Source organism: Babylonia areolata, chromosome 19 (assembly GCF_041734735.1).
Source record: "Babylonia areolata isolate BAREFJ2019XMU chromosome 19, ASM4173473v1, whole genome shotgun sequence".
Classification (NCBI taxonomy): domain Eukaryota; kingdom Metazoa; phylum Mollusca; class Gastropoda; order Neogastropoda; family Buccinidae; genus Babylonia; species Babylonia areolata.
In genome coordinates, this window is record NC_134894.1 from 27,914,249 (window position 1) to 27,940,418 (window position 26,170).

At 39.7% G+C, this 26,170-nt stretch overlaps 2 protein-coding genes across 3 annotated transcripts in view; one reads left to right on the forward strand and one right to left on the reverse strand.

Moving 5' to 3' along the window:
* Window positions 1-15,464, forward strand: part of LOC143293582 (uncharacterized) — an 18,325-nt gene extending 2,861 nt beyond the window's left edge. For both annotated transcript variants that reach the window (XM_076604638.1, XM_076604639.1), the window contains exons 2-9: window positions 3,250-3,549; window positions 4,095-4,174; window positions 4,987-5,059; window positions 5,349-5,507; window positions 7,778-7,930; window positions 8,621-8,691; window positions 9,424-9,499; window positions 10,965-15,464. In XM_076604638.1, the coding sequence (XP_076460753.1) occupies window positions 3,303-3,549; window positions 4,095-4,174; window positions 4,987-5,059; window positions 5,349-5,507; window positions 7,778-7,930; window positions 8,621-8,691; window positions 9,424-9,499; window positions 10,965-12,490 (2,385 nt within the window). In that variant the 5' untranslated portion in view covers window positions 3,250-3,302 and the 3' untranslated portion in view covers window positions 12,491-15,464. The remainder of the gene's footprint in view (window positions 1-3,249; window positions 3,550-4,094; window positions 4,175-4,986; window positions 5,060-5,348; window positions 5,508-7,777; window positions 7,931-8,620; window positions 8,692-9,423; window positions 9,500-10,964) is intronic.
* A 1,560-nt stretch (window positions 15,465-17,024) lies between these two features.
* The window catches only part of LOC143293583 (vacuolar protein sorting-associated protein 41 homolog), a 44,808-nt gene continuing 35,662 nt past the window's right edge, over window positions 17,025-26,170 (reverse strand). Inside the window, exons 22-27 of the mRNA XM_076604640.1 lie at window positions 24,868-25,008; window positions 23,856-23,992; window positions 23,052-23,151; window positions 22,534-22,578; window positions 22,071-22,150; window positions 17,025-20,894 (exon numbers count right to left, since the gene is read on the reverse strand). Coding sequence (XP_076460755.1) covers window positions 20,832-20,894; window positions 22,071-22,150; window positions 22,534-22,578; window positions 23,052-23,151; window positions 23,856-23,992; window positions 24,868-25,008 — 566 coding nt within the window. The 3' untranslated portion in view covers window positions 17,025-20,831. The remainder of the gene's footprint in view (window positions 20,895-22,070; window positions 22,151-22,533; window positions 22,579-23,051; window positions 23,152-23,855; window positions 23,993-24,867; window positions 25,009-26,170) is intronic.

The window sequence follows — 26,170 nt, forward strand, 5'->3', positions numbered from 1 at the left end:
GCTTTAATATGTATTTTTCCAGTCTGTTATATAGTATTAAGTGAACATACACACAGACCTAACCTGCTTGTACCTTAATCCACTTTCTTTGTACATACATTATATATATGTAGAAGTGGAAGATGAAATATGTGCATTTAAGATCCCCAGATCCTTGTCACTATGTCAGCATTCATTGGTATGTGGAAACATGCCTTTGTGCTCATCATGAAACCATTCTTGGAAAAGGAGCATGCTGCCTGAATAGAGAGGTGAAATGATGAAATGTTTATTTTCAACTTCCTGGCTTACAGTTAAAGGTTGGCCAATAGTGGATGCATGGATATACAAGTGCATACATGTATGTGAATGTGCGCTTACACACACATTTACTTTCAGGAACACATACACATATATGTTCATATAGACACACTGACCCCTAGACATGAACAAACACCATGGATTTTAATCCCCCCTCCATTTATAGATCATCTGTGGTGGTCAGGGTGCTAGTCTTTTCTTTAACTGAGATGATAAAGTAAAGTCTTGTGTGCAGCATACATCTAGCACATGCAGAAGAACCTAAGGCAACAGGAGTTGTCCCTCTCAAAAACATCTGTTAACAGAAGCAACTTTCATACTAAAATATACATGTGTCCAGACAGAAAAACAGAATGGGTGGTGCTGCACTGTATTCTTGTAGAAGAGAACAGCTTTGAGAAATCAGGGAATAACACTGTTGCAACACAAAGACTAAAAAAAACAAACAAACAACAGGTATAGTCTTAGTGTGTAGAACATATTTTATCTAAGTGAGTTAACTGTGGTTTAAACTCTAATCAATGAAATGTTTACATACTTTGTGAAACAAGCTGTTAGCAGGATGAAAGTGTACGGGAAGTAACCAACAATGCCTGTAGACAAATGCACAAGTGTAAGTAGACACAAAGCATGTTCATGAATATTCTTCAGCTGCGCATTGAAATGTATATTGTACATGTTCAGTTCTTATGCATGTTTCACAGGGCGAACGCAATGTACAACTTTAAAAGACTCGCTCACATAGTGGCATGTAAATGTTCTTTTGGTAAACCATGTTTTTTGTGCAGGTATGCATATATATATATATGTAGAAAAGGTTGAAAACTACCAAAATATGCATAACTAACATGCAGTTACATTTAACAGTAACAATTCAATAATGATAATAATAATCAGAAACCATTAACACAATTCTGAAGTACATTAAAGGAATGTAGAAATAGGGCTATGAACTAATGTGTGTGAAAATTCGACCATGACAACCTCGTCAGAAGTAACTTTCCCAAAATCATCTGCAGAATAGTTATTCTCTTGAAATACTTGGGCAAGAAGGTACGTAACTGCTGACAGTGAAACAAACAGTGATGCAAGCTGAACTGCTTACCACAGATACATCTAACATTTTTTTATATATATTTTTTTTTTTTACTATACTTTGTCTTCAGCGCATAAGTTTTATACAGAAGAAAGTAGAGGTTATTAATCTTGTATAGCAAGCTGATGGATTCGGTATCTTTCCTTTAATAATATTCTCAGGGAATAATGTCCCTTTATGTTTTAAAAACTTTTCCTGCCATCGGTTCGACCCCATACTGATTTTTCTAACAAAGTGTATGTCTCTTTTACGGAAAGACTGACATGTATTTTTGTCAATTTTTCTGAATCTTGTGCTCCTCTTTTAGCTGCTTTATCAGTAGTTTCATTGCCATGAATGCCCACATGAGAAGGCACCCAACAAAAACTGACCTCAGCCCCTTTAATCCCCAAACAAAGTACCAAATGATTTGCCTCAATAACTAAGTCAACTAAGTTTCATGGCTAAATAATTCTTGAGCATAAAGTACTGATTTTGAAGCAACAAAGAATGCTATTTTTGAGAAAACTATTTGATGGCTTACTAAGTAGTTCAGAGCCTGTATAATAGCAATTAGCTCAGCCTTGAATATGGAAAGAAGTTTTCCAATAAGATAAGATTTTCAGCTTTAAAGGCAGGAATATAGAAAGCTGCACCAGCATTTTTGTCATCAAGAACAGGTCCATCTGTAAATATATGGAGATGATTCTGATATTTTTCTGCTATATGAATTCTGGCAGTACTTGTGGTATTGATGTTTTCTTCATTTTTTTGTTTCAGAATAACTGATATCAAAATCTGCTTTCAACATTTCCCAAAAAGGAACAGCAGTATGATGTGGTTTTGCAACTAACTCTTTCATGTTAACGTCAGATTCTTTTAACAAATTTGAAACCTAAGTTGCAACTGTTTCTTGTGATGAAATGGCTTCAGCTCTTTTAGGAAAATCAGTGTCAGATCTTACTGTCAGTTCATCAGCAATGACATTTTTTTAGTCATTGAAGTGTATCTCACAGTGAATTTTGCTGTTGCTAACTCATGATGTTCATTTAAGGGAAGAATTCCGGCTGTTTTGTATGTTTCCTGGTTGGATGCATGAGAGGGCACTCCGAGGGCAATTTTGATAGCCTTACAGTCTACACTTTGAATCTTTTTTAATAGATATTTAGGTGCACTGAAAAATATTTCTTGTGCATAGGCTACCTCAGATCTAACAAGGGCCATGGAAAGATGAATCAATGTTTTTGTATCCATTCCCCGGGGTAAGCGGCTTATAATTTTCATAAGATTGATACTTTTCCTTGCCTTTTGTTAAGATGTAATCAAAGTGAATGTTCCATGTCAGCTTTGAAGTAACATAAACACCTAAAAACTTCACCACCTGTTTATAATCAATGACATCACCAAGTAAAATAAAAAAATGGGTATGTTAGATGGGATACCACCTAATTTGAAAAACATCATACATGTTTTTTCAGTTGACAAAGCTATACCATTTTCAAACATTTAGTTACCAAGGTTATCAAGATCAGATCGATACAAACGACGTATGTAATTCTGTGCTCTTTGTGGGGTTGACACCCATCCACATACATATATTATCAGCATACTGTACTAAAACTACTTGATTTGACAATGTATGTGTGTGTGTGTGTGTGCATGTGTGTGTGGTGAGGGAAAAAGAGAGACGGAGAGAGAGAGAGAGAGAAAGAGAAAAAGAGAACACACAGGTGCATGTGTGTGTGTGTGTCAATGTGTGTGTGTGCATTTGCATGTGCGTGTGTGTGTGGTATGTATGTCCGTATGTGGTGTTCATTTTATAAGATAACTGGTCACATTCCAATTTGGTGCATGGGTTTGGTTTTTAACTTCAGAGTTCCAGACAGAATGGGGAAGCACAGAAGAGAGCTGAGGTGACAGCAGCAGCATGAAAGCAGTGGGACAGACTTCTTCCACCGATGCCTTCAGCCTCTCCTCCTGTCAGTGGCAGCTTGTGAAGACTCACCTTCACAGCAGCAAGAGTGATGGCGATGACGACTCCGGCAAAAGAAAGCAGCAGAGGTTACCACGGTCACGACAGAAGCACAGCGCGTGTCGGGTGGGAGAGTTTATCTACGTGTTTGGTGGCAAGGATGGAACCTCTCCCCTGAAGGACGTATGGAAGTATCACATATGTAAGTGTTTGTTTAGACTTCAGAGACATTCATTTTTCGGTTCCTGTATATTATAGAGTCCTATTTACTTGCAGTATGAATTCACACTATCATTATTGTTGTTTTATTATTCTTATAATGTACATGATAGTGTAGATCAAGTCATCTTGTAGAGTGTTGACTAGGTGTAAGGATGCAGTTTGAAGTTTTTGAAACCATCTTTTTGTAGGGTTGAGGTTTGGGGGTGAGAAATCAGTTCAAGAGGAAAACTAGAATTTGGGGAAGGATTCAGTTTTGTGTTGTGTGAAAAGGTATGAAAGAAATGCGGTGAGAGAAGTATTGAGTGTGATGGAAGGCATGCAAGAAACCTGTTGTTGTTGTGGACATTTATCTATTTATTTATTTATTCATTTTCCCCCCTTGTGTAGAAGGCTGTATTTTCTCTTGATCATCATCACCCCCATAACAGTTCTGCTCGACACACCACATCAGTACAGCAGAATGACAGCTTACAACACATTTGGCCAAAGGCTGACATGTAGTTGTGGTGGTGGTGGTTGTTGCAGACCATCAGGAATGGGAGATGGTGGAGATGCGGGGAGGCAGTCTGCCTCTCCTGCAGGGACACACCACTGTGGCTTACAAGGTGGGTTCCTGACCCCATTATTACTACTGTTGTTGTTGTTCTTATTGATTTGTTGCCGGTTCACTGCAAGGTGATTTAGACATGTACACACATGCAGTCATTTCAGCACACACATACACACTCAGTGACTCGTGCAGTTCATGTGGAGAGTGGGTGGGGGATTGATTTTGGAGAATGGGTCATGTCCTTAGAAAAAAGAAGTTAACAAAAACAGCAAAAAGTAAAGTGGTGGGTCACTGGGCATCAGCCACACTTGGAACTGATGTTTTATTTGTATCCATCTGATAATTATCAATATCATCATTATCCTTAATATATGAAAAGGTAAAATCTCAAGTATTTTCTGTGTCCTTAATCATTTTTTTGTATAAGGCGATGAATGAAAACATCAGTTTATGGAATAAAAAAAAAAAAAGTGTGTCTCATCGGTGTTTCCTGTGTCACTGTATTTTCTTGCCTTTTGTTTTTCATCACTGTTTACAAAATACAAAATTAATTCTCAAGGTACACACATACAAAGAACAATGAACAAATGTCTGTCACAGTGCTTTTCTGTGCCATTAAGAAGGATATGTCACAACCCAGAAAAGGGAAATTTTATTAGCCCATCGTCTCAAATCAGAAATATTTTCTATTTTATTTTAATTTTAGTGACAACAGTCGATTGTTGCTAATTTCATTATTAATTGTTGATACTTTCTGATGTTCAGTTTTGTGAAAAGTTTTTGAACTTTTGGTCTTTTGTTATTACAGCTATGATTTAATAAAACCCTGTAGGCATTTATTTTTTATATTGTTTTCTCATATTCCAGAGATTGATGGTAATATTTGGGGGAACATTCAACAACAATGTGAACGATATACAGCTGTGGATCTTTAATACAGGTGATTGTGTGTGTGTTTGTGTGTGTGTGTGTTTGTGTTTGTGTGTGTGTGTGTGTGTGTGTGTGTACGTTTGTATGTGTGTGTGTCTGCGCACCTGTGTGCGTTTGTATATTGTGTTTGTGTGTGTGTGTGTGTGCCTGTGTTTATACAGGTGTACTTGGATGCTTCCAAACGCTTGTGTCTGTGTAGTTGTATGCTTTTGAAAATGAACGTGCATGCTTGTGTATTTAAATCTCATCTGTTTAGGTCAGTATTTTTGATGCTCACTGGCTTCCTCCTGTGCCCACAGACCTGGGCCACCTGCGAGAAGTGTGGGCGGAGCCAGGGGCAGCCCAGCCAATGTGTCGGCGTGACCACTCGGCGGTGATTCACAACAACCTGATGTACGTGTTTGGTGGCTTCAAGGACACCACTGGAGCCAGTCAGGAACTGTGGGCTTTCAATATAGGTCAGTGAGAGAACTCGAACTCGAACTCGAACTCGAATAGTTTAATCAGTATAGGCCATGGCCCCTTCTGAAGGGGGTACAGTATTTGTGAATAATTCACACAAATTTTCAGAGTAACTCATTGAACAATAATATACTTACAGAAGGCATTACAAAAGCAGTCAGTCAAATCAGCTAAGCATAATGGTGCGTCTCTTAAAAGCTTTGTATAAATACATACACACATTCTTTACTGTTGGTTCACTTCGAGATGCCATAAGCAACGCAGTCCGGAACAGGGAAGGATCCTGACAATACTTTTGTGGAATGTACTTTATGCGTAAATCACGATAAGCCTGACAACAAAGCAGAAAATGTTTTTCATCTTCATTTTCGTTATTACACAGAGGACACAATAAATTCACACCTGTATACGTTTTATAATGGTTATAGGTCAGTGAGAGAGAGAGAGAGAGAGAGAGAGAGAGAACAAACGAACGAATGAACAAATTGGTTTATTGAACTTCGGCCATGGGCCACAAATCGGAACAGGGTGAGGAGACAGAAGGGGTCGAGGGAAGGACAGGTATGGGGGAGAGGGTGGGGGAGTAGGGGAAAGGGGCTGGAAGTATACAAGGGTCTTGCACAGCATTATTATCATTAATATCATAATTGCTTCTTAAAGCCCAGCCAACCACATCGGGTCTTTAAAAGGGCATACAGAAAATACGAAAAAACTTAGCCGTATGGAGAGCACAGGACAGGAGTCATAATGGCTGCCGGAAAAAGAGGGCGTTAGCCAGCGGGACAAAGGGGAGGTTACCTACTTCCGGGAGGTTATCGGCCGTAGTTTCATTTTCTCCCGTTAGGCGGATAGTAGTTTGCACAGGCAGGAATGTCAGACCCCTGCCGGAGTCTGCACTAGTTGGGTCACGGTAAGTATGTTATTTAAACGTAATTTTAGATAGAAAATTTCCTTTTTAACTCACTCAGTACGGCCAGTCCTCTCCTCTCCTCTACACAGACCCCTCGGATGTCCAGTGGGTGTCTGAATGACCCAACCTTTAGCTTCCGTCATCAGAATTGTGGTATTCTTTGTCAACATTCACCTCTTCAGTATAAGAGCCTTCCACTTAAAATATTTTGATGATGGTAATTGGGGTGAAACGCTGTTAACGTCGTCTCTTTCGCCGTTCGTATGGAGAGAGTTAACACCATCAATATCTGTCCCAGAGAACCTGACCCCCCCCCCCCACCCCCAAAAAAAACAACAACAACATAGAAAGTGAAATCGGCACAGATGTACACTGCCATTCATGCATGAAAACCTAGGATTTGCCACTGATGTTGACAATTATACAGCAATATACATATATAAACATACACATATATATGCACACATGTATAAGCTAAGACAAATAAATTTAAAAAAAGCAGCTGGCAACTTGCACGTCCGAGGCGCAAAGTGAGAATGCCCGATTAGCAAGCCCATAAAAAGACCTTTTTTCTTTTTCTTTTTCCCAAACCCTCAAAAGGCCTAGTGAAAGATCCAGCAAGGCAGAAAACGAGAATATAGACAAAAACAAAGAGAAAGAATAAAGGAACAACAGAAAGATAGAATCTGTTTAACAGAATTCCCAGAAAGTGGAGACAGTAATCATTGTTGAAAATAACCTCAGGCATCCCCGTGGTGCAAAGGTTACAAAAGAGAAGAAATCAGTCTTCATTCAATATTGATAAGGTACATGTACACTGGAGAGGACATTTTCATAGCAGAAGAATCTTGAGGTATAAGATGAATTATTATAAGAAAAAGTATACTGAACATTTATATGGTTGTGATAATTATTTTCTTCCACTGACAATTGTTAACATAACTTTAGCCAGTCTCCACCAAGCACGGTTTTCTTTGGATTTGTATGAGAGAGTTGTGGGTGTGTGTGTGTGTGTGTGTGAGTGTGAGTGTGAGTGTGAGTCAGTGAGTGAGAGAGAGAGAGAGAGGGAGCTAGTGTGTAATCAGAACACCATCACCAACATTTACTTACAAATGTCTTGAATTTTTTTTCTTATACTTGCATTGAAAGGAAACATGCTTTTTGGGCTCCTGTGTGTGTGTGTGTGTGTGTGTGTGTGTGTGTGTGTGTGTGTGTGTGTCTGTCTGTCTGTCTGTCCCATCCCCCACCCCACCTGCTGGTTTTCTGTATGTACATTGTATTATGAAAAAATGTCATTTAAAAAAAAAAGAAAAGAAAAAAGTCGATTAAACGGAAATCTGTTTTGTGTGCCATTAGACGAAGAGGAGTGGACGGATCTGACCCACCTGAGTCACTGTAGGCCCAGTGGTCGCTATGGTCACACGGCTGTGGTGGCTGAAAATGCCATGTGGATTTTTGGAGGGACGGCGGGGCTCAGCCCTTGCACTGACTTGTGGAAATACAGCTTTTGTGAGTGGATAGTTGAGCTATGACAATGTATGTGTGTGTGTGTGTATGTGTGTGTGTGTGTGTGTGTGTATGTGTATGTGTGTGCATGCATGTGTGCATTGTTCTTGTTTGTTGTCAGTGTTGGTAAGTTGTTTTGTTTTGTGCGTGGGGGTGGGACCTGGCCAGTCTGTTTGTGTGGGGGTGGAGGTGGTGTGTGTGTATGGTGTGTGTGCGTGTGTGTGTGTGTGTGTGTGTGTGTGTGCATGCATTGTTCTTGCTGGTTCCCAGTGTTGGTAAGTTGTATTGTTACATGTGTGGGGGTGGGACTTGGTCATTGGGTTTGTGTTGGGGTGTGGGTGGTGTGTGTGTATGGTGTGTTTTGTGTGTGTAGTTGTGTGTGTGTTTGTGTATGTGTGTGTGGGTGGTTTTGTGTGAAATGAGAGACAACAGCTTGGATCTATATCAGTGCATGCACACTTTTAATCACACATTTATAAACACTGTCAATTGATCACAAGACAGGTTTTTGTTTTTGTTTTATTATACACTTTGAAGATTCCAGCCATGTTTTCTTTTATTGCTCGGAAGACCGGGTCAAATTCTTGCATCATTGACTTGTTGTTTTGATACTGGCATTTGTTTGTCAAATCAGTGGCAGAGCAGTTTAGTGCTGCAGTGATGAAGTTAGCACTTTTCTTTTTTCTTTTCCAGCGCTGCACCAGTGGACCAAACTGAAGTGTGTTGGGGCTCCACCAACTCTCTCTGGACATTCAGCGTGTGTGGTGAGTGAAATGAGTTTACTTGTCCGTTGACCCTTTGACTGCCGTTGATTAGTGTACCCAGCAGTGAAGGGCCATCACCTCACCGAGTAAAAATGGACCACACAAGTCAGATTGTCAGTCTCTGTTCTTTTATTTCTTCTCCTTGAGATGGCATAACTTTTGTTCTGCAAAATCAGCCTTCTATTCATACTGCCATTGAACACAGAATTCATGAAATGAATTTCCACTTTGTTTTCTTCATATTTTTCTTTCCTGCACTTGGATTAATTGTTTTTCCTTTGTGTTCATTGGGCATCATTTTGACACAGATCTCTTCCATGACTGGATTGTGTGTCTGCTCTTGTGCATATGTGTACATTTGAGCATGTGCATGTATGTGTGCATGTGTTAAAAACAGGCACGTTTAGTTTTTATCATTTTACACACACACACACACACAAGTTTGATTTAGTTTAAGTGAATTGAGCATACACAGATTTCACTTATATTGTACTGTTTTCTCTTTGTGTTCGGAAAGCATTATTATTATTTTTAAAAAAAAAAGAAATTATCAGTGTACCCATTATGATTGTGAGATATAGACCTCCACAATAAAAGTTTACAAAAATAAAACTCGGCGAGTGTTCATGTGGTTTTACCATGACAAGATGTTTACATTGACCATTCAGTGGTGCCAGATAGGCTTCTGCACATAGTACTGTTGGTGAAAGGCAAGCCTTTCCCTTGTTTCAGATCCATCATCAGATGATTGTGGTGGGAGGAAACAGCAGGGGAAAGCCGCTGAACGATGTCTGGAGCTACAGGTTTGGTGAGTGTCTGGTGTTTACTTATATTTTTCTTCAGCTGCTGCACTTGTCTTTGGAACTCATTTATTACAAGGAAGTGTAATGCTTGATCTTCAGTGTGATGGAAAGTTAAGATTTTTTTCCCCTCTAAGATGTGGAAGAAAGTTCTGATTTTATTCCTTCTCTGAGGTCTGTTCGTTCGTCCTTCTGGGGTGTCAGTGTGAAGCTTCACATGTAAACAAGGATTGTCTGTGGGTGAAGATGATTTGTCTGCGCTCCTTAGAGTCTCACCCTTCATAAGCAAGTCTCTTGCCTTGCCATTGTTGCTCCTTTCCTCAGTGTCAGAACAGGAGTAAACTGACACTCACTGCCTCTCTGCTGTAGAGTTGGCTCGAACGACACTTTGTCACCTCTTCTGCCCTCCAACTGAAGGAGTTTCAGGGGTATTGAAGAGTAAACGAGGGGTGCCACCATAATGAAATAATAGGAGACGACGCCCCCTCCCCAATCTCCCTCCTTAATTATCCCATTCCTTTTGGGTGCTTTGGGCCTTCTCTCTTTCTCTTGATCCACAAGGTCTTCCCCTTCTTAGAGATTACAGCCTTCTCAGCATACTTTGCCATATGATTTACCAAGGACTGGGAAAAAAACCGGTTGTGGTGTCCTGATGTCTGTCTTTTCTTATGGACACCTTTCCTCTCGCAGTGCTGAAACAGTCAAGGAACCTTCTCAGGAGGGAGCAATGACCCCTTCTGCCTCAGTTCAGTTGTGTCCATACATTGACAAAGTTATCATTGACATCTGTACAGAACAGGATTTGCGGGGCCATAGTATAAGCAATAGGTTAGCTTAACATCTGTATGATAAAATGACTAAGTAGAAAATGCCTTTTAGTATTTTTGATGTGTACAATGTGGGTGTGTATGTATGATGGAGTGATGGCCTAGAGGTAACGCACCCGCCCAGGAAGCAAGAGAATCTGAGTGTGCTGGTTCGATTCACGGCTCCGTCTCCAATATTTTCTCCCTCTTCACCAGACCTTGAGTGGTGGTCTGGACGCTAGTCATTTGAATGAGACGATAAACTGAGGTCCTGTTTGCAGCATGCACTTAGCGCACGTAAAAGAATCCACGGCAACAATTGTCCCTGGCAAACTGCAGTAGAAAAATCCACTTGGATTGGAAAAACATATAAAACTGCACGCAGGAAAAAATACAAAAAAATCGGTGGCACTCTCAGTGTAGCGACGCGCTCTCATTGGGGAGAGCAGCCTGAATTTCACACACAGAAATCTGTTGTGACAAAAAAGAGAAATACAAATACAATACAAATGTGTGTGTGCATATGTGTCATTGGCGAGCATGCTTGCAGAAACTGCAGAAGACTGCAGAAAATTAAGCAATAAGAATTGCAAGTACAATTGCAAATTTTGCATTAAGTTAACCGGTATATGATCTGCGATGAGGGTATCGATTTAATGTGTTGCAGACACAAACACCTGGCGGAAGTTGAGCGGCACAGGGATGCCGTTACCTGGATTGTCCTCCCACACCAGCGTGTCCGTCTGTCCCCCTGAGTCAAGAAACCAGCAGTGCACAAACCGCGCACTGTCTACCCCCCACCTCAAGCCCTCCTTCACCTCCATCCACCACCCTGATCGTTTTTTGGTCAGGCCACACACTAGTCCTTCTGTCATGGAGGAGACATCTCCTGGGCATGAAGATCCTAATCAATCTGTGTCACCAGACAGTCAAGTCATGAGTGTAGGGAACCTGGGAAACTCCGATTCCAGAGAGAGACTGGATCCTCGGATTGACGTCAGTCTCAAAGAGCCTCTGGTGTCCAACTCACCAGGCACGGTGGGATTTTATGATTCCTGCATCCCTTTCTCTCCCAGACATAATGAGAACCGAGAACTGCAGGAGCTTCAGCGTTTGTCGCTGGAGCCTGGTTCAGATTCAGCTAACCGTGTGGCAGGTCAGCAACCTTGTCCATGCCAGGGCTCCCAAAAGGCAGTGACTGTAGATCTGATTGACCTCTCTGATTCGCCAGTCCTCAAAGCCTCCAAAAACAGCTTCAACTCAGGTGCCATTAGGAAAGAGGTCACGTTTTGGAATGACTTGTTCATAGAAGATTTGGAGTTGTCAGATGACGGTGGTTTGGATGAAGTGAAGATTTTCTATCCATCCAAACACCCTGTGCTGCCACTACTACCCTGTCCAGAAGTCATCCACACTGAGGGGTTGGCAGGCATGGAAGACACATCGTCACAACTGTGGAGGAATGAAGGTGATGGTCGGCGACAGACCTGTATCAGCCTTCAGTCACAAAAACATCAGGTATCTCCGCAGAATGGTGATCACTGCCACGGTACAGAGCCACAGCATTTAAAGTCAGAAAGAATGGATTCAAACTCCACAAAGTCTGTGGCTGGTGACATCCAGTTAGTGAGGCCCCAGCTTTACCCTGACACCACACAGCATCAGAGTGATTCTACCAGGTCTGATATGGCCTGTGAACCGAATCAGCGCTTGCCTTTAGACACAGACATGTCCTCCCTTGTGCCAAATCAGGAGAGCCAGTGTTCACCTGTAAATAAAGATAGATGTGTCATAATGCCCAGCCAGAAACAATCCACCCTGGACAAGTACAGAAACACTGACTGTGAGCTGGGTTATTTGGAAGCGGAGACATCTTTCATCGACAGTGGGGACTCAGCACGAGGGCAACTCATGTCCATACATACTTCTAACATGTCTTCAGGTCATGCATTTTCAGGGAAAACAGTCGCTTCTGCAGGCAAGTCCTTGGCAATTTCCAGCACAGTTTCAGGGCCAGCAGAAAGGCATGGGGTGGCCGGATGTCCAGGTAAGATGAGTAAAGGTGCTGGTGATTGTGTGAAAGAGGAGATGGTGTTGGAAGACCCGTTTCTGTTGGTGGTGGGTGGGAAGATGGAGGAGCAGATGGGCATCCACCCTAAATCTCTGGCTGTTTGGAAAGGGCTGTTCGGTTAGTGTGTCACGTAGACAACTGATTTGCTTCAGTTGGCAACATGCAGTGTGGGCATATCTCTACAATGCAGAAAGCCGTTGGATTGTTTTTCTTCTCTCAGTATTCCTTTTTTGAGGAGAAAAAATTGATTGAACTTTGCACACACCTTGTAGTGCATTGTTGGGCTGGGGTTCTGTGCTAAAGGAAGTGTCTGTGTTATGGTTCGATCACATGTCAGATTTGTCAACTTTTCTCAGGATTGTACTACAATGGTCTGTCAAAATGTTACTGAAGCTAGGTTTTGAGCGATGAATGCAGATGTTATTGCAAATATTCAGGCCATGTTTGTTCTCTCTCTCTCTCTCTCTCTGTGTGCATGTAAACATGTAGGTGTGTCAGTGTCTAATCTTCAGTCTTTGAGACAAAAATAATCAGGCATCAGAATTAGCCAGGATGGTGATGATGATCATTATTATAAGGGATTCAGATGTTATGCATTAGGGCATTATGAATGTTTGTGAAATAATTCATAATGGTGCATGTTTGCTCATAGCATTTTGTTACTTGGCAATACACTGTCTGTGATATGTATGTAGCATGTTTTTCCCCCCCCCAGAATCTGTACATTAAGACCTCATAGAAAAAAAAGGCTCCAAGGGGACTGATGAAAATCAAGTGATATAGCATACTTTTCAGGGCTTTGGTAACTGGTAAAATTATCCTAATATTCATGATGGGACCAAATATAAAGTTGAAGTTTTCGATCCAACAGTTATAAGTAATTATTTCAGCAATCCAGTTGTAAACCTTGACCCTGTGTAGCCTTTTGTCCAGCAGAGCATCTGTGATTGAGGGTGGAATCTTTCCACCCGATATGAAGGAGCATTTCACTTTTTGCACGACAAAAGTTTGTTTTAGATATGGAAGAAGTGTCCAGTAATTATTATTATTATTATTAGTAGTAGTAGTAGTATAAGTATTGATGCCAGATATTAAAAATAAGTCATATGCGTTTACAGATTTATACCAAAAAGGAAATTTTTAACAAGATACATAATTAAAAAAAAAAAAAATTAATAGCACACACACAATCATATACAGGCACAACCCAACACACACAATTTACCCTCAGTAAAGATCATTTTGACTTGACAAACACATACACATGTGTGCTCATGCACATAAGTCAGTGCACAATCATAAATAGCATACATTAATACAAAAACAACATTAAGAAAACCCTACAAATTCTGTAACTAAGCACTCACTCAATATCCTTTCCACTGGAGAAATATTGGACATAGGGAGAATTCAGCCTGACTGAAAAATATTTTTGAATTCAATTGGTTGGAAGTTGTGTACCGCTGTGCAGTAAACTAGTACTGGTTTTGAAGGAGTCACTTTCTTTCTCAGTGTTTGTTGACACATTCCAAATGGCTTATAAGGTGGCCTAGTAGTTGCACCAGATGTATGTACTGGGCATTGATTATATCACAGGAGAAGAAAGAAAAAAAGTCCAAATCCAGCTCCTATATCACTTTGTTTTGTGTGTCTTGCAGTCCCATGGATTTCATTGCTTGCTTGAAATTTAGTGCTTATCTAGGCCCTCAAGTTCAGCTTGTTATTTCAGTCTCACCCAAAAGTTGAAGGTTTGTTGTTTCTGTTTATTTTTGTCAGGACACCTTGTTAACATAGGATTACTATGACATGAATTGCAGGATTTCTCATTTGTGCTGCTTACCTTTCTTCATGCATGGGGAATGTTTGATGGCGTGAGGTTAAGTTCAGCCACGCAATCAAATGTTTTGCCTTTTATATTATTTGTCGCTTGATTAATATTTTCCATAATCATAGCTTGTTTGATTTTAGGCTTGTACAGAATGCATGATATTTTACATTTGAATTTAATCAAGAAGAAAGAACATGGGAGATGTTTCATGTACAGATATCTGTATGTAAATATGTGTGCATGCATGCGTTCATGTGGAGGTGGGCATTTATTTTTTAAAGACTGTGGAAGAACTTCATCTTTTATACTTTTTATACTTGGGCACATGTACGAAAGTTATATGCTCAGTTATGTTCTTACACTGTGCACATTAAGTGCTTTGAAAAACAAGAAACCCCGGTCTTTTTAAGGCTAGGGTGGAACAAAATTTGCTTGCTCACAAAAATAAAATGGAATGCCTTTTTCTTAATTTTTTTCCCAATTTGTTGTTTTCAAAATTGCAGAAATACAAATTAATATGACAATTGCACCAGCATGTACATTAACATTCAGCAGAAGTACTTAAAAAAGACAGCTAATGGAATGATCAGCATTTTGTATTCTCTTGATCAGTGTGTTGACTTTTGGTATTAACTGGCATTTCCCAGTCTCCCATTGAATGTGTCTAAGTTACTTTGAAGCTTCAACTAAAGTATGTAGCATTCCAAAATTTGGAATGTGGAGAGCATAATATATGATGTCAACAGTATGTTGGTTTTTTTTTTTTTTTTTTGCAAGGCAAAGAGATGAGTGTGAAATTCCTTCATGAGGTTTACTGTTTTCTGTCCTAAAAGAATTTTTTGGATTTGCTAAACAACAAACAAATCACATGAGGACCAGTCTCTGTGAGTGATGTTAGATCATGTTGAATTACTTTTTGCAGCATCTCTTAGATGAAGAAGATCTGAATATATACATTCCCCTATGATTTTTTTTTCTTTATTTTATTTTAGGAAAGACTTGAACAGGATGTTACAGTTTGTGTGCAATCCTTTGCTGAAAATTCTTCTTTTTTTTGTGTGTTCATTATGAAAGACTTGTTGAGGATGTTTCGGTTTAATCTTTTATTCTTTTTTTAAGGAAAGACTTGTAACACTGAATAGTTAGAACATTACGGTTGGTGTATACTTCTTTGTTTAAACTTTAAAGATTTTAAAAAAGACTTTTAATAATACAGCATGTTTAAACTTTCTTTAAATGAAGGAAAGACTTGTGATAAGTACATAACATTACAGTTTGTGTGCAAAGTTTTCTTGTTGTTAAGGAAAGGCTTGTAATAGTTCAGAACATAACAGTTGGTGTACACTTCTTTGTTTAAACTTTAAAAAAGATTTTTTTTGTTTAAACTTTAAAACTTGAAAACAGACTTTTATTAATAAAAAAAAAAAAAAAAAGCATGTTTAAACTCTTTTTGAATTAAGGAAAGACCTGTGACATGTACATGACATTACAATTTGTGTGCACCCACCTTCTCGATCTTTAAGGACGTCCATGTACTTAACTACAACCATTGCTTCTGCCAGGATAAAAACATGATGTATAATACACTGTGGTCAGGATGTATGTTTATAAGTGTGTGCGTGTGTGTGTGTGTATGAAAACTACCACATTTGTTAGAATTGTCTTTTATTGAGACAACTTTCTTGACCACCTCTTCCAAATGCCCCCTTCTTTTTTATTTCAGATGTGTTTATTAAAAATTTCTTTTTGGAGCTGCTTTTTTGTGTTCATTTTTTTTGAATGACTTTCTTATAACAGGAACAAGATCTTGACTTATTTAAAAAAAAAAAAAAAAAAAAAATTCCCTCAAGTAATTGCTTTTGAACAATTGTTGAATTAAAGAGGAAGTTGATATTCAAACACCGGTATGAGTAATATCTGTTTGGGAAGAGGAGTGTGTGTGTGAACAAAATGAGCTTATGAATGATTTCAAGGTCTCCTCACCAATGCTTGTTACCTTGCCTGTTATCCTTGCTGAGACAGGCTGCCAACAGTTGCTCTCCAGTCATGTCAGTCCTCCCGCTGTCCCTGGATGCAGCCTGTTCTCTTCATATCAGTCTCCAGGTTACAACAAAGCATATTTCTTGGACATCTGCTTTCCTTATTCCCTGCAGGTTCCAGACACTGGCTTGCCGTGTAGCGGATGCAGGCCTGTGGAGCATGTGGCTGATCCATCTCCAGCCAGCGTCTCAGTCTGTCTTGCCAGTGAACCCAATGAATCCTTTGGAGGCCAATGTTGATTAAAGCTTGGATTCTCTTCATGGTGGTGCCAGTTGTTCTCCAGGTCTCTGTTCATTTGAACAGGTCAGGCTTCACCATGGTGTTGAAGATCACGATCGTGATATTGACAACAAGGTCTCTGGATACCCCAACATTTTTCAGCTGATGGAAAGCCACCCATGCCTTGCCAATGCAGGTGCCAATGTGTTGGCATCTGTTGCACACTGGCAAAAAAAACAAACACAAAAAAAAAAAAAAAAAAAAAAGGAAAGAAAAAGTCATCTGAATGCACACCCCAGTTTGATCCAAATATATTTCAGCTGACATGAGATGTGACAGAATGATTTCAGTTTCAAATTTCCTCATATGGTAATAATAATATAATAAAATGTATTTATATGGCAGTGAGTCTCTTCACTTGCTTTCACACTCACGCTTAACTGAATCCAAAGGACGTCAATCTGAAGGGTATGAAAGCCTCTAACACACAAAGAACAAGGTGAACTGTCAGTCATTCACCACAACTACCTTCACACATATGTTTCATTTTCACACCAATGTACAATATATTGCAGTTGTTTGGTTTCTTTTAATTGCAACCAGTTAAAGTATGCACAAGGCTGTCCAGCAGTCACCATTGTGTGACCTTTTCATGGATGCAGTTCACAAGATACTGTACATCAACTTTTCATGACAGTGGACCTCGAGCATCACACACACTGTAACACCCTGACAGTTGCAGATGAGCGAAATTAATTACACCATTGATAAATACACAAGCAGCAGTAACTGTGCTGCAAACTCAAGTATCTCATTTCACCAGTGGCTCAACAGTCAAAAGATTCATATTTCATCCCCCACAGATTGTCCATGCTTCACATTCAGTTCAGCAACATCTAACTTTTATAACCACACATTAAATACGTTATATCCACTCATTCAAACTCACTTACACATGGTTAAAAAAAAAAAAAAGAAAAGAAAAAAAAGACGGTTATTTAGTTTGAGTGTTGCTTATAGACCAGCTGACTGCAAAACGATTTCAAAGAGTACTTGGAGATCTTCAAATGTGAAAAACAATAGCAACGCACAGTTCTTAAAATTAGTAATATTATTATTAGTGATAACTCCATTCAAGTTTACAAAGACTACTTCCAGATGAAAGCAAACAAAAAATCAGAAAAATCCATCTAGCAAGCTCCTACCCATATGCCCCTTACAAAATTTAATTTTCATAAACAATACTGCAGGAAGGGCAAAAGAGGAAGAGGGCGATGGAAAAAAGGATAAGAAAAAAAGTAATAAAAAACACACCCAAACGCACATACATCAACCAAACATTCAAACAGTGAAGACCTAGTATCATTATTGTTTTCACAGGGATAAGACACAGTAAGAAAATTACTGAGCTGGATTAAGAAAAGGCTACTTTCCCACAACAATGGGCAAGCTGACAGAACTAACACCTTTATAAAAGATTACCCAGCACCATGAAAAATGCAATGCACACTAAGTGATGAAACTTCTGACAACCAACCCTACCTGAATCATTTATTAACAAAACTTTTTTTTTTTTTCAAATGGACTTTCAAAATAACACAGAACAGGTGAAAGAAAGCGAGAACACCTGCATCTCAGAAATGGACAGGTTTCAGTACACACGCACACACAAACATTTACTAACACACACATACTTGATCATTCATGCCCACAACATGCCACACTTAAGTATATCTTTTACATTTATGCATAAAAAAAATGAGTTTAAAAATAAACATCTGTTCATTACATCATACAACGATTTGCCACCCTGAACTGAATCTCTTGATATCTTATTTACATCTAAGCCTGTTAACAGGCCATTCAGTATCGATCTCTGGAAACCACACTCTTACATAGAAAACCTCAAAGTTACAAAAGTATTTTCAGCATGTTCACACATTTAAAAAATAAAAAAGAGTTTACATCCACAACAGACTGAAAGCTCTTGTGTACACAAACTGTACATATTGTAAGAACACTTCACCTGTTGTAATCAGTCTTTCCCATACTCAGAAAAGTATTTGTGGCCCTACATTTGATACTTTTTTTTTTAACACACAAGAAACACACTGATTATCAAAATATTTGAAGAAATGTTTTAAAATGATTTTTGTAGGTACGGCCTTGCAATAAATCAATTTCCAGCAGTATTTAAATATTTTTCCAATAAAGTAGCTACTGTTGAAACAACATAATCAGTTGATGTTCGGTAGCCCTCTGTAAATTTGTGATTTAAAATAGAGGTGCTTAATACTGTCACAGGCATGATGAAGTGTTCTAGCAATATCAAACACAATTCATACACACATGCACGCACGCACACACATGCAGTTTCATTTGCTTGGAAATAGCTATCAGCATGTCAGCAAGGTTTGACTAGTAATACACAGGAAAACACCATTACTGAAGTTAAAGCTGGCTAAGTGTAAGCTTAGGTAGACAGCCTGAATCCAAAACAAACGACATTTCTTTTGATATGATTAGTTCATCCATACAGACTGGGCATTCACACACACACACACACACACACACACAAAGTGAGGCAGAATACTTGAATAACAAACACAGCAATCATCATCTGGCACTGTACAGCTGGACAAGACAGAATGGGTTTGTCTCATTACCACTCAAAGCGAACACAGCCTGCATCCCCATCATGACATTATAATATCATATTGCCACTGTTATAAAACAAAGTGTCTCGCAGTCTTGGAACTGCAACTGGAATGAAGACAACAAAGAATGCAATGAAAATAATCTTTATACCCTTTTTAACTGGAATACATTTCTCATAGTCGCACAGTTGTACAATCATTGTCTTGTATACAGCCTCAGGTTTTTATGCCAAGGACACCTAGGCTTTTTATGCAAAGAACATCTCGGGACTTTAAAGCAGACCTGCTAACCTCTAACCAGATTCAAGGGTTGCATTACTTCAGCAAAACTGTCTAAGAACAGCAGCACCAAGACTGAATAAGCTGAAACTGCGCTGTTCCGCGTACATGTACTCCAGACCCATCATTTTCGACTTTCTTCAATCTGACTATTAAAAACATTTTTTACTTTGAATCTCTATTTCATTTATCATTATTTATTTTCAAAAACTATCTTAAAATCACTGGTTAAGTCTTGCTACTTCAGCATAGCATATTTACCATGGGGCACTAACAGGCCAAGCATTCTCAATGTCTGAAGTTCAGCGTAGCAAGCAACACTCAAAACACAGCAGTTGGCAGGTCTGTCAGTATATTTTCAAAAGTCCCAGACAGCTGTGAGGAAGGTCACTGAGATGCAATAATACAGTTCTTCTGAACAGTCTAATATCACAATACACTTGGTCATCGTCATCATACATACATAAACGAGCAGCATCCATACAGAGAGTGAAAAGCAGTCCCTTAGTATATAATAATATATAAAATAGTGCCACCTGACAAACATGTGGCTAGTTGGGAGCATTGGGAGTGGTGTTCTGTACTGTGGCATGTTTAGGAGAATTGTTAGGAGCGATGTTCTGTACTGTGGCATGTTTAGGAGTATTGATGGGAGTGGTGTTCTGTACTGTGGCATGTTTAGGAGTATTGATGGGAGTGGTGTTCTGTACTGTGGCATGTTTAGGAGTATTGTTAGGAGTGATGTTCTGTACTGTGGCATGTTTAGGAGTATTGTTGGGAGTGGTGTTATGTACTGTGGCATGTTTAGGAGTATTGATGGGAGTGGTGTTCTGTACTGTGGCATGTTTAGGAGTATTGTTGGGAGTGGTGTTCTGTACTGTGGCATGTTTAGGAGTATTGTTGGGAGCGGTGTTCTGTACTGTGGCATGTTTAGGAGTATTGATGGGAGCGGTGTTCTGTACTGTGGCATGTTTAGGAGTATTGATGGGAGTGATGTTCTGTACTGTGGCATGTTTAGGAGTATTGTTAGGAGTGATGTTCTGTACTGTGGCATGTTTAGGAGTATTGATGGGAGTGATGTTCTGTACTGTGGCATGTTTAGGAGTATTGTTAGGAGTGATGTTCTGTACTGTGGCATGTTTAGGAGTATTGATGGGAGTGATGTTCTGTACTGTGGCATGTTTAGGAGTATTGATGGGAGTGGTGTTCTGTACTGTGGCATGTTTAGGAGTATTGATGGGAGTGGTGTTCTGTACTGTGGCATGTTTAGGAGTATTAATGTGAGTAGTGTTCTGTACTGTGGCATGTTTAGGAGTATTGTTAGGAGTGATGTTCTGTACTGTGGCATGTTAGCAGTTGTTGGGAGTGGTGTTCTGTCTTCACTGTGTGCTGGGCGCCTCACTGCACACCCACGCTGGGCAGTGCTGCTGTCAGTGGTCACTATCTGGGCACACGCTGCAATCCTGGCCCCCTCTTCTGGCTGCTGCAGATGGTGCAACTCATCTGAAACACAGTTTTTTCCCCCCTCCCCTCATCACTTCTCTGCCCATTTCCTTCTTTCTTGTGCAAACACGTCTGAAACATACATTCTCTACCTCTCCCTAATCATTTGTCTGCCCTTTTCCATTTTTCTGCTGTAAAGTAATAATAATAATAATAATAATATATAGTATTTACATGGTGCAAACTCCCCATATAATGGGCTCTAAGTGCCTCACATGAAACAATACATATACACAAGTGCATAATAACATACCTCTGCACATGAAAAAACAACAAATATATGTGTATATATACACTAAGCCAGTACTACAATTTGCAGATATCAAACACACATTTCCCCCCTACCCTTATTTCTCTGTCATTTTCATTTTTTCAAATGCAAGTTGTCTGAACCATGTTTTTCCACCTCATTTCTCAGTTATTTTCATTCTTCCTAGTCATGTCTGAAACACACATTTTGTTCCCTGTCTTAACTGTCAGACCTCTTCTTTTTGTTTTCTTGTGCAACATGTTTGAAACACACGTTTTTCCCACCCCAAATAATTTCTCTCATTTTATTTCTTTCTTCTTTAATACTTCTGCAACATGTCTCAAACACACATCCCCCTACACCTCCCCCCCCCCTCCAATCATCTCTCTGCCCTTGTAATTTTTTTTACTAAAGTAAAATTTACTACACCAAATATTTCACTTCTTGAATAGTCTGCTATCAGGACTCCAGTTATATCTAATACTCTACTGCTAAAACAATAGGTCAACAGGATTCTAGTTTCATTTTTCTCTCTTAATTTTTTTTTTTTTTTCAAGAATATATTTTAAACCATCTGTTTGCCAACTGCATATGTGAAAGCTCACCATCAACCAGTATGATTATATATGCTTTTATCCATACAGTTATTCTGTCCATGCTCTAAGACATGCAAAAGATTTATAAATATAAATTGCTAAATTCTTTAGTACATACTCATTCCTCACTGTCAAAAGCAATATTACTTGGAAATTCAATGGACTGTTGCAGTACTTTGCAGGAATATATCCGATTCTCGAATCATTTAGGGCTGGACAAGTGAACATAAAATGACCTCTTCAACTGAAGATAGGCACATTATTATTAAGAGCATTAGTATCAGTATAAATACCATTTCTATTAAAAAGTATTGTTATAAAGATACTGACCACAGAAGACATGGGCAGGCAGTCCTCATGGAAGGCGTGACGGCAGTGGAAGACCACCAAGTTGCTGGCATACCGTACATCTGCAAGTGAAACACACACACCTTGCTTCAACCATGGGCAAAGGTGTGAACTTGATTTTATGACAATGCACATATGCAAGTGGCTGCAAGTTGTGCAGAAATTGCAACATTCAGCAGCTGCACCTGCCAGAGTTAAGTGGTGATATCAATCAGTGGAACAAGTGCACCTTTAACATGACGACACAATCACAATACACAGACTTCCATTACCAATTTTTTGCTAACAAGTGCACCTTTAACATGACGACACAATCACAACACACAGACTTCCATTACCAATCTGTTGCCAACAAGTGAATTCTGGTGTAGCTTTTCAACTCCTTTCAAACAGGTAACTCAACATGTGACACCCCTACAACATTCATATTACCAAACATACTCACCAGTCACAAACACCTGCTCTGAACAGACTGGACAGCTCTGTGAGTCTGCAATGGAAACAATTATCATTTTATTTTCTCCAAAGGTAATATACATGTATGCGTTTTCATGTCCACAGTGTTCATATCTGCACAACAATTACAGTTTGTGTGTATGTGTGTGCACGGTGAGTGTATCTTTTGTGTGTGTATCTGTCCGTTTGTTCATTCTTTTGAAAAAACATCCACTTCCTGACCTATCCCACCCATATACCCCATGTTCCACTATTTCTCTCTCCTCAATTTACATTAAAAGTACAAACAGAGTAAAACAAACTTATCAGTCAACCAGTAACATTACATGGAGAGCTAACGTGGTTCCTAATAAAACTGAACAATCTCAAACATAAGCTGACTATCAAACACAATCTTTTCGATGGTCTTTGTGTGTATGTGCGGAGGTGGGGGTGTGACAATAAAGACAAAAAAACAAAACCAGCAAGACAGCAGTGGCTGTAGAGGCAGCAAGTGTGGTCACCTACCATCGATCAGGATGGCCTTGCGCTGTGTCTTCACCATTCGCTCCAGCAAGTTGAAGCTGTCCGCCACCAGGATTTTGCGACAACCTTCCCTCAGCGATATCTGACATCAATCCAGAAATCCTTTCTGGTTATCACTTTTAAAGTCACTAAGTACTGAACGCATGCTCACCTGTACTCGTATATAAAACCCATGTACAAACATGCACTTTTAAACACAAGCAAGAGGGAAAACACAAACAACCAAAACGTAAAAAAAAACCCAAACCCAGAATAACATTCATACACTTCATACCAACCACAGACTAAAACTATTCTTTGCTGGAGTTTCATAATTCACTGTTGCTATTATTATTTTCTGTCTTCTCACTCTGTACATGTCCCTACCTCCAACTTCATAACACTTATCTGTCCCAGAGTTCCCACATATATAACCAAACAAAATTACATACTTCCAGACGAGACCAAATATTTTCCATACCAAACACAAAGCCAAGCTGAAAAAAAAAATGGCTTCACAACTGATGAAAGAAATCAGCCAGTATCCCAGTATTAACATTCATTTTTTAAATTTTTTATCAGATTTTGTTGTTATTGTTTGTTTTCAAATGATTTTTATTAAAATTCTAATACTTCTCAAGGCCCTGAAGGACAAACCATATTTTTTTCAAACACTTTTCCAACCCTGGAAATAGTTCTCTCATTTTCCAAGACTTTTCCAGACTTCCATGATTCTGTACGGACCATGTGCCCCACCCCTTCCCAACCCCTGCAAAGGTACCCCGGCCTTTTTCAGTCAGCACTCACCTGAAGGTTGTAATCTTGCAGAATTTTGACCAGAGAATCCCTCAGGCCTGGAATGCTGAGCCCGTTCTGGATGCGGCTGATGATCATGATGGGGTCAATGTCGGCGCCCACGTTGTGCAGTAAGGCCGTGATGAAATCTGCACAAAAAACATGGGAAATCATTAGCAATAGAAGTGTTGAAAAGGCTGAAAGGTTAAAGGTCCCATAGCCTTTTATGGTCATATGGGCAGTGAATTCATATTCACTGAGCACAGTGCTCGGCATAGGAAAGTGTGCTCCAATCCTCTTCTTTCGCCACTTTGAACTTTCCCCAACTGTAGTCAGGTACCCATTCACACCTGGGTGGAGTGAGGAAAATCACAGTAAAGTGAGTTTCCCCAAGAACACAATACCATGCCAAAACACGGCCTAGAACTCTGATCACTGGTGAACACTGGCTCTTTCTGCCATGGTGTCTCTATTGATTATTGGTGATTTTATGGCATACTCATGATTTTGCTAACATGTTAAACTGGGCTTCCGATCCTCTGTGTATTTACATACGCTCTGTGCATGCATAAATGTGTGCGTGCATGTGTGTGTGTGTTGTCTCACATCACTAAATAGAGAAAAGATGTTAAAGAAAGAAAGATAGAAAATATTTCAAGTCCACAGAACTCACGGTGCATGTGTGCGAGCGTGCATGTGTGTGATGAAAGTCTGCATGCACACAAATGTATATGATACGAACATAAATATGAATATTTGCAAAACATAAAAATATACAACAAAAAACAAAACAAAACAAAAAAACCCCCACACAACGACACTCAGGGAACTAACATGTTCACACCCCTCACTAGGTTTGCTGATAGAGTATGCGATCAGGTTTTCTCACTGTTTTCACCATTCAGTATGTTTGTGTATTTATATCAATGTATGTGGGAACAACCTGCAAGCACAAAGATCTGTACAGCACACAAACAAAACCATACATACAGACAGTGAGAAGATAAAACTCCACTCGACTCACTGGGCCTTCCGATGGAGTAAGCGATGAGGTTCTCCCACAACTCCTCATCGTTCTGCTCCTTGCAGAACTCTATGGCGTGGTCCACGTCCCCCAAGCCCTCCATGATCATCTTCAGTGCCTGGGTCAGGTTGCCCATGCGACCTGAAACATTGTCACTTCAGTCAGGAAATGTGGGTCAGGTTGCCCATGTGACCTGAAACATTGTCACCTCAGTCAGAAAATGTGGGTCAGGTTGCCCATGTGACCTGAAACATTGTCACCTCAGTCAGAAAATGTGGGTCAGGTTACCCATGTGACCTGAAACATTGCCACTTCAGTCAGAAAATGTGGGTCAGGTTGCCCATGTGACCTGAAACATTGTCACCTCAGTCAGAAAATGTGGGTCAGGTTGCCCATGTGACCTGAAACATTGTCACCTCAGTCAGAAAATGTGGGTCAGGTTACCCATGTGACCTGAAACATTGTCACCTCAGTCAGAAAATGTGGGTCAGGTTACCCATGTGACCTGAAACATTGTCACCTCAGTCAGAAAATGTGGGTCAGGTTGCCCATACGACCTAATGCATCATCACTTCAGTCAGTAAATGTGGGTCAGGTTGCCCATGTGACCTAAAGCATCATCACTTCAGTCAGTAAATGTGGGTCAGGTTGCCCATACGACCTAAAGCATCATCACTTCATTCAGTAAATGTGGGTCAAGTTGCCCATACGACCTAAAGCATCATCACTTCATTCAGTAAATGGGGGTGAATCAAGTTGCCCATGTGACCTGGAACATTGTCACTTCAGTCAGAAAATGTGGGTGAATTAGGTTGCCCATGTGACCTGAAACATATCACTTCAGTCAGAAAATGTGGGTCAGGTGTTGCACATGCGACCTGAAGCATCATCACTTCAGTCAGTAAATGTGGGTCAGGTTGCCCATGTGACCTAAAACATGGTCACTTCAGTCAGAAAATGTGGGTAAAGTTGCCATGTGACCTGAAACACGGTCACTTTAGTCACAGAGTGTAGGTGACTTCCTCAGTTTTGGTGCTGATGCATCATTTTTACAGTAAACTCTTGACAATTATTATCTGCCTGAATCTGCGTATGTATGGTCAGATCAGTCTAGTCTGTAATGTTTTAAACTAAAGTGGAAAGAATGGTCATGGACAATCTGCATATGTGGATGATCACTGATACATGTATGTATGTGTATATGTACATGCATGTATCTTGTGTACAAGTGTGCACACTTGTCAACAAAACACAAAGAATGAAACAAAACACAAAAAAAACATTACATTTCTAAATAATTCAC